This window comes from Nelumbo lutea, chromosome 1, assembly GCF_056320005.1.
Source record: "Nelumbo lutea isolate HS-2025 chromosome 1, American lotus-T2T, whole genome shotgun sequence".
NCBI classification, from domain to species: Eukaryota; Viridiplantae; Streptophyta; class Magnoliopsida; order Proteales; family Nelumbonaceae; genus Nelumbo; species Nelumbo lutea.
This window is the reverse complement of record NC_142684.1, coordinates 133,195,915-133,203,697: the sequence shown is the minus strand read 5'-3', so window position 1 is coordinate 133,203,697 and position 7,783 is coordinate 133,195,915. Positions and strand designations below refer to the sequence as shown.

Here is a 7,783-nt window from a genome sequence, read left to right as displayed (position 1 = left end):
AAAGCATAGATCCCATATGCATGAGAAAGGGAACCACATCGGGCCAGGTCAGGTCGCTCCGGCTGGGTCCCGTTGTGATTCTGACCTGCAATAGTTGACAGGGAAACCTTGCGTGTTTCACTTGTAAAGTCTGTAGAGAAGTGGGTTCAGCTTGATGACTTGATATCTTTCTGCAGAGTTGAACTGAACAGCCAACACTCAGCCGGGTGGCGTGGGGGATGAAGAATTATATTGCCACGTTACTCAAATTATCAACATTTAACACTCAGCTAATTCGTTAGATAGTCGTCAAACAGTACAAAATTAGTCCCACACGATTTGGTCAGTTCTGGGTCCATTTTCAGAAAAACATTCTCAGTGGGGCTAGAGCCTGGATCTGGATAACAATTTGGTGCCCAGTCTGAAAAGTGGAAAAGGCAGAGATAGCTCCAGGTTGGGCCCCGGGATGCCTTTCCACCGGAGTCAATCTATCAGGTCTCAGCTGCTGATGGATAACCATGAGAATGGTCATTAATGCATGGTTCATACTGATCATAGCAGACCCAGAAGTTCTTATCTATGAACATCGACATGCTTAATCAGACTGGAAATATAAATAAGAAAGGTATAATCTCTGCACAATTCCCTCCGTAATTCACGAAGAAAATTGAGTTAGTAGGTGAGTTTATTATATAGTGTAATTCTTTAATGTTTCAGGACATTTTCTGCTTTTTGGGTAGGTAGAGGAATAGGATTGGGGGTTGACGGACCACACCACTTACTTGATAATTGAAACAAACTGTAAGAAAAAAAAAATCTCTTTAATTAATACCGGTGAGTTGGTCATGCATCGGAGCTCTCTCTAATGCATTAATATTGGAAAGAAAGGATGTATTGTAAGCTATAATAATATACAGTAATTAATTTATTGACACTTTCTTTTCCAAATACACATGTTCATAAGCTCTCTGCATTTAATTTGGTCTACAAATTAAACATAAAAAAAGCTACCCAGATACAAGACAACTTACGGAACAACAACAACAAAAAAAAAAAGATTGATCGATCATTCATAAACATAATTTTTTCAAGAACAAATGCTGATCGAATCACGGGTTATATACGAATCAACACCACCCATGAACACAGAAATGTCATCTCTGCTGTGTTACCGATCATGGACCAAATCACGGCTCATACTCATCCTGGCTCTCTTGGTATTGCTCCTGGTTCTGGTATCCTTCCATGGAGTTGTATTCGTATGCGTTCCCATTGTTGTTACCATTATAACCACCACGGCCGTCCGTTCCTCTACGGTTGTAACCACCACGACCGTCCATTCCTCCACGGTTGTAACCACCACGGCCGTCCGTTCCTCGACGGCCATCCGTCTGCCCTCCGTATCCACCGCGATAAGAGTTCCCATTCTTGACATCGTAGAAGTACTTACCGTTCTCTAGGAACCGTGTGTCGCTCATGCCTTGCTGCTCCGTCGCGTACCCATTGTTGTTGTACATGTAGTAGTTGTTGTTGTTGGGGTAGCCCGTGTCTGCAAATCTCTCTCCATCCATTTCTTGTTGCCTGGTCTCGTAGCCATTGTTGTTGTTGTTTAGGTATTCTGCGTTTGCAAACCTTGTGTCACCCATTCCCTGTTGCCTGGTGTCATAGCCATTAATGTTTTTGCTGTAATGGTTGTTTGGGTAGCGTTTATTGAACTGCCTGTACTCGTAGCTTCCACCAGTGTATTCGTTGGTGGTGGTCTTCTCTGGGAGGTTGCCGGAAGTGTAGTATGCGTTGTTGTCAGTGGTGGGAGGGAGCTGTTCCGAGCCATGACCGTAGAGGCCATAACCGTTTTGGTTCTCTTGGGTGAAGCTTGGCTCCTCGTCCTCTTTTGTTAAGGTTTCTTCTTTCTTGGGGAGCTCATCGGTCTCCTTGCCGTTGGTGGTGGTGGCGGTGGTGTAATGTTTGACGTTGTTGAAGAATTTGCCTTCCCTTGCTTGAATTTGGAGAGAGGAGACAAGCATGAGTAGGAAAAGCAGGGATAGTTGTTTTGCTGGAGCCATGAGCAAATGGGAAGATGGTATTGGTGAGTATAGTGGGGATGTGTTGCGAACTTGTGATGATCCATGTCCTTATATAGAACATATGTGTGAGGGAAGGTGGAGGTGCTCTCTTTCTCTCTCTCTTCTCTCTCTCTCTCCAAGGGGAAACAGACAAGGAGGTGATGATTCCGGTCCCTTCTAGGAAGGTTACTTTTGCAGGGAGTAGACCACTTTAGCCTTCTAAAATAATTAGTATAACAAAAGGGTGTTATGGTTTTCCTTTTGTCTCAGTTTGTATTGGAGTGGAATTTCATTATTTGTAATGGTGTAAATGTATGGAGTGCAAATAGGCTAAATGCAAATTCTGAATGGGAGCATGATAGGAAGCAAGATGCGATACCTCCATTATATGCATGAGAGAAAATTAAGGTAGGAGAAAAGTAGTAGTGTAAAACTGATGCAAAATTTGCACTGCCAGTACAAATAAAATGAGAAAAAAGTACAAATTTTATATCAGATAAGAGTGTAAATTCATAATTACAATTACAAACAAATTAATGCATAAATACAAAATTTGTATTTACAGCGCAAACAAACAAGCAGAGCCTTAGGTTGAGTTTGAAAGGAGTACAAATACAAATATGTAGAATGTAAAACCTTATATTTTATATATATACATATTTGCATTTATACTCTTTCCAAACTGAGCCTTATTGATGTTAATAATTCTTGCACCGTAGATCAATACTGTAATTTGACCCATGGAATTGTTAGCAAAACAAAAAGTCATGAAATCACCAACCCATTCACTAATCAAGGCAAGACATGCTTTATTAGAAAGTGTTGTTTTATGTGGGGATTAGCTATGATTGATTGGCCCAGATATAGAGTAGTGGGTGGACCGGGTTGTTATGTGTGGATTGCGGAAGGTGGGGCAATCACATAATGGTATTTAGTGCACGCTTCATGTGCTCTCTCAAGCAGTCTGATGCAATGGTTATCTATTTTTTTTTTTAAGGAAAATTCTGAATAGGTAAATTGTAATTTAAGCCGAGTGTCAATTTAGTATTGGAATTTTAAAATGCGATAATTTAGTATTTGAATTTTCATTTTTGCGACAATCTATAACCTGGCGTTAACTTACCATTAAGTGTCATGAAAAAAGATACAAATGCCCCTTATGTTTCATCTAATTTTTTATTGTTCATCGCAACTGTTTATCGTCTCTTTCGTTGAACACCGCAATTTCATTCCAAATTCTTGATAGCAACCATCGGAGTTGCGTTCCTATAGAAGGTAAGGTTGAATGCAGCGGGGCAACTCAACGAGGTAATCTGATGGAGCCGAGTGCCATAGAAACAGAGAATGGCGTTGCATGTGGAGTTGGGCTGCAGAATGTTTATGTTGCAACTCTGCAGCAAGCTCTGAAGTGAGTTGATGCACTTCTAGGAGTCATCCGGTACCATTGAACCGTCTGACAACGTGGGCACAGCTGACGGTACCTGCAGTGTTGACCTAGCATGCGCAGCGAAGAGCTAGGCGGTGAGCACCGGACAGCAGCGGCTATAGTCAAGGTTGCGCCCACATGCCTCACTGATGACAGGATCCCCCTGCTTCCAGTTTGCCGGGGTCGCCACCTTATGCTTCGCTGCCTTTTGTAGGGAGTCCATCACCCTCACTGTCTCCTCGATGTTACGCCTAGTGCTGGCTGGGTGTAGGAAGCTCAGCTTTACTTTCTTATCTCCACCCACGATGTGCAGCGCTTTGGATGGCACAGGTTTTCCTGTGGATTTGTGGGGTGTTTGATGGGCATGGAAAGAATGGCCACATAATAAGCAAACTAGTCTTCGCTCGTACAAGATCGGAAGAATGCTCTCTCAGAGCTGGAAATGCCTGGACTGACGATCGACGACGCTGTTCCAAACTTGGAAGTCAAAACCACAAAAGGAAAATTCAAGCTTCACGACTACGTAGGAGATGGCTGGGCCATTATCTTCTCTCACCCAGGGGACTTCACTCTGGTATGCACGACAGAGTTGGGTAAGATGGCAGCCTACGAAGAGGAATTGATGGTTTGAAGAAGATTATAACAAAACATAGTAAAAATATATGATAGAAGGGAGAGAAAGAAACCTAGTAATTTGAGAGAAGGAAATAGACATGTATTCTGTGTTTCTCTCAGTTGTGTGGAATCAGTACAGAGGAGGTATATTTATACTAGATGAAGTCGGTTGAAGGTGAACCGACTTGCATTGGACTTGGACTGATTAATTTCCTTGGGAGAAGAATCGACACACTTTGGATTTAACTAATTTTGGAAGATGCAACAATTTACATTGGAATGAAACAAACATTGGAATATAGCATATCTTTAATGTTCTTCGAGAGAATTGATTCAAAGACTTCTGAAAATGTGTAGCAACATTTAATACTCCTCCGTGGTGCATATTTCAGTAACTCCAATCATGTCTCGTAACAATTTGAATTTTCCTTTTGGTCGTGCCTTTGTGAATATATCAGCTAGTTGTTCTTCAGTTTTGCAATGTCTGAGTTCTATTTCTTTGTTTCCTTCAATTTCTTTGATAAAGTGATATTTGATGCCAATATGTTTGGTTCTGCTGTGAAATATGGGATTCTTTGTCATTGTGATAACAGATTTGCTATCGCAGTAGATTTCAGTAGCACTAAATTGTGGTTCACCCATGTCATCAAATATCCTTTTTGAGCCATATAGCTTGACTCATTGTTATTGTTGCTGTAATATATTCTGCTTCAGCTGATGATTGGGCAACAGTTGCTTGTTTCTTTGAAACCCAAAAAAATATCCCTGATCCAAGTGAGAAAGCATAACTAGATGTGCTTTTCATGTCATCTACCGAACCTGCCCAATCACTGTCTGTATAGCCAATGAGGTTAGAGTCATGTGTGACTCTGTACCAAATTCCATAGCTCTTTGTACCTTGTAAATACCTTAGTATTCTTTTGGCTGTGCCATGGTAGACTTGACTTGGATTCTGCATGAATCTTGATAGTAGACTAACTGCATACATGATGTCTGGTCTTGTAGCAGTTAAATAGAGAAGACTTCCTATCATATTCCTAAATTGTGATTCATTTGCCTTTGGTGAGCCATCTTCTTTTTTGAATACTTTAGGGTTGTCTAATGGGGTGGAGACTGTTTTGCACCCGTCCATTTTGAATTTCTTCAAAAGAGTTTTTGTATAATTCTTTTGTGAGATGAAGGTCCATTCTTCTCCTTGAGTTATTTTAATTCTAAGAAAGTAGTGCATTAGGCCCAAATCGGTCATCTCAAAAGTCTTCATCATGTCTTCTTTAAACTTCTTGACCATCTTTTCATTATTTCCTGTATAAATGAGATCATCGACATATAGAGAAACAATGAGAGCGTCATTTGTACCTTGAGTCTTGATGTAGAGTGTTAGTTCACTATAGCTCCTCCTGAATCCTTGCTCCAAGAAGTAATTGTCGATTCTACTGTACCAAGCTTGTGGAGCTTGTTTTAAGCCATATAATGCCTTCTTTAATTTGAAAACCTTGTCTTCTTGTCCTTGCACCACGAACCCTTGAGGTTGCTCCACATAGGTTTCATTCTTAAGATAGCCATTGAGGAATGCAGATTTAAAATCAAGTTGAAAAATTTTCCATTTCTTCTTTGTAGTTAGTGCTATCAATACCCTGATTGTGTCATGGCGAGCAACTGGAGCAAATGTCTCATTGTAGTCGATACCATATTGTTGTGAGTATCCTTTGGCAACTAGCCTTGCTTTAAGCTTCTGGATTGAGCTATCTAGGTTAAGCTTTGTCTTGTAGACCCACTTCACTCCAATAGTGTCTTTGTCTTGTGGATGACCCACAAACTCTCAAGTCTCATTTTTTTTCAATCATTTTTATCTCTTCATTCATAGCTTTTCTCCATTTTTCTTCCTTAAAAGCTTCTTCAAAGCTTTCTGGTTCTATGATCATCAGGTTGCATGTTTTATATATTTCTGTTAAGGATTTAGTTCGCCTTGGTGGTGAGTCTGGAGTGGACTGTGAAGCTTGTTCCAGTTTCGATTGTGTTGGTGAACTGATTTGTTCATGATATTCTTCAATTCCTTGACTTGGTAATAGAGGCAAGTTGATAGTCTTCCTTTCAACTTCTTTTGTCTCCCAATTGTATGCAGCATCCTTGTCGAAGCTTATGTCTCGACTGATTATGAGTCTTTCTTTTCTTAAGCTATAGACTCGATAGCCTTTTGATTGAGTGCTATAGCCTAAGAAAATTCCTTTCTCAGTCTTCTCGTCCAGTTTGCCTCTTTTCTCTTGTGGGACATGTGTGTAGCAAATGCATCCAAAAACTCCGAGATGCTTTGCTAATGGCTTTTGCCCACTCCAAGCTTCAATTGGTGCCCTATCTGGCACATCTTTAGTTGGGCATCTGTTGAGCAGATAGACAATAGTCCTTACTGCCTCTGCCCAGAAAATTTTGGGAAGACCCTTTTCCATGAGCATGGCTCTTGCTATCTCCATAATTGTTCTGTTCTTTCTTTCAGATACTCTATTTTGTTCAAGAGCGGACCCGATTGTGAGTTGATGCTCCATGCCTTCATCTTCACAAAACTTATTGAATTCATTAAAGGTATATTCTTTGCCTCTATCACTTCTTATGGTCTTGATGCTGTGACCACTTTGCTTCTCAACACGAGCTTTGAATCTTTTAAAAATATCAAAAACCTATGATTTTTCTCACAAGAAATAAACCCATGTCATTCTAGTATAATCATTAATGAAGAGAATGAAATACATGTTTTGATTATTTGATGGAGTACGCATTGGACCACAAACATCTGTATGAATTAACTCTAGTGGCTCTTTGTCTCTCCAAGCTTTGTCGGATGGGAAGGGTTGTCGATGTTGTTTTCCGAGCATACACCCTTCACAAACATTATTGAACTCCTTGACAGTTGGTAGGTCACGCATCATGTTCTTCTGCTGAAGAATCTTTAATCCATAAAAGTTAAAGTGTTCGAATCTTCTATGCCATAACCACAACTCGTCCACTTGTGCTTGCATTGCTATATAACTTGCATATCTCCATTGAATGAGAAAGCATCTGTTTTCAGTCATTTTTGTTTTTGTAATTTCAAGGGCCTTGTCTTGCTTGTCATAGATTGTGCAAGAGTTTCCCTCAAAATGTAAAGAGTAACATTTTTCAATCATTTGGCCCACACTGAGTAGATTTTGATCAATGTTGGGAACCAAAAGTACATCATTTATGTATTTCTTCTCTTGTTTGGTGTCAACAACAATAGTGCCTTTGCCAGTTGCTTCCATGAAGTCGCCATTACCAAATTTGACTTTTGTCTTGATTTTATCAAGACTATGAAAGATGCTTTCATTTTTAGTCATGTGGTTACTGCACCCACTGTCAAGATACCAAGTATCATTTTTTCTTCTATTGCAGAATGACAAGCATAAAAAATATTATTTTCTTCATTTTTCTTTTCTGAAAAATTAACTTAATGGGTTTTCTTCAATCTACAAGCTTTTTCAACATGGCCGAATTTTTTACAATTTTGGCATTGTGGTTTTCCTTTAAACCAGCAATCTTTCTCCAAGTGGTTTCTCTTCTTACAAATACCACATGAAGAATATTTGTCATTATTTTCTTTTGGTTTTCCTTGTGACATTCTCCCATCAACTTTTGGTTTATGAGACCGCAGATTAACTTTAGACTGAAATGCAGCCTCAATTGAATTTTC

The 7,783-nt window shown here is 39.8% G+C and overlaps 1 protein-coding gene across 1 annotated transcript; it reads right to left on the bottom strand.

The window, feature by feature from the left end:
* Positions 1-881: 881 nt before the first annotated feature.
* LOC148877674 (uncharacterized) lies at positions 882-2,099 on the bottom strand. Its single transcript, XM_088942290.1, has one exon. It carries the CDS (start codon positions 2,040-2,042, stop codon positions 1,167-1,169), a length of 876 nt encoding a protein of 291 aa, XP_088798416.1. The 5' UTR covers positions 2,043-2,099; the 3' UTR covers positions 882-1,166.
* Between the last annotated feature and the right edge of the window lie 5,684 nt (positions 2,100-7,783).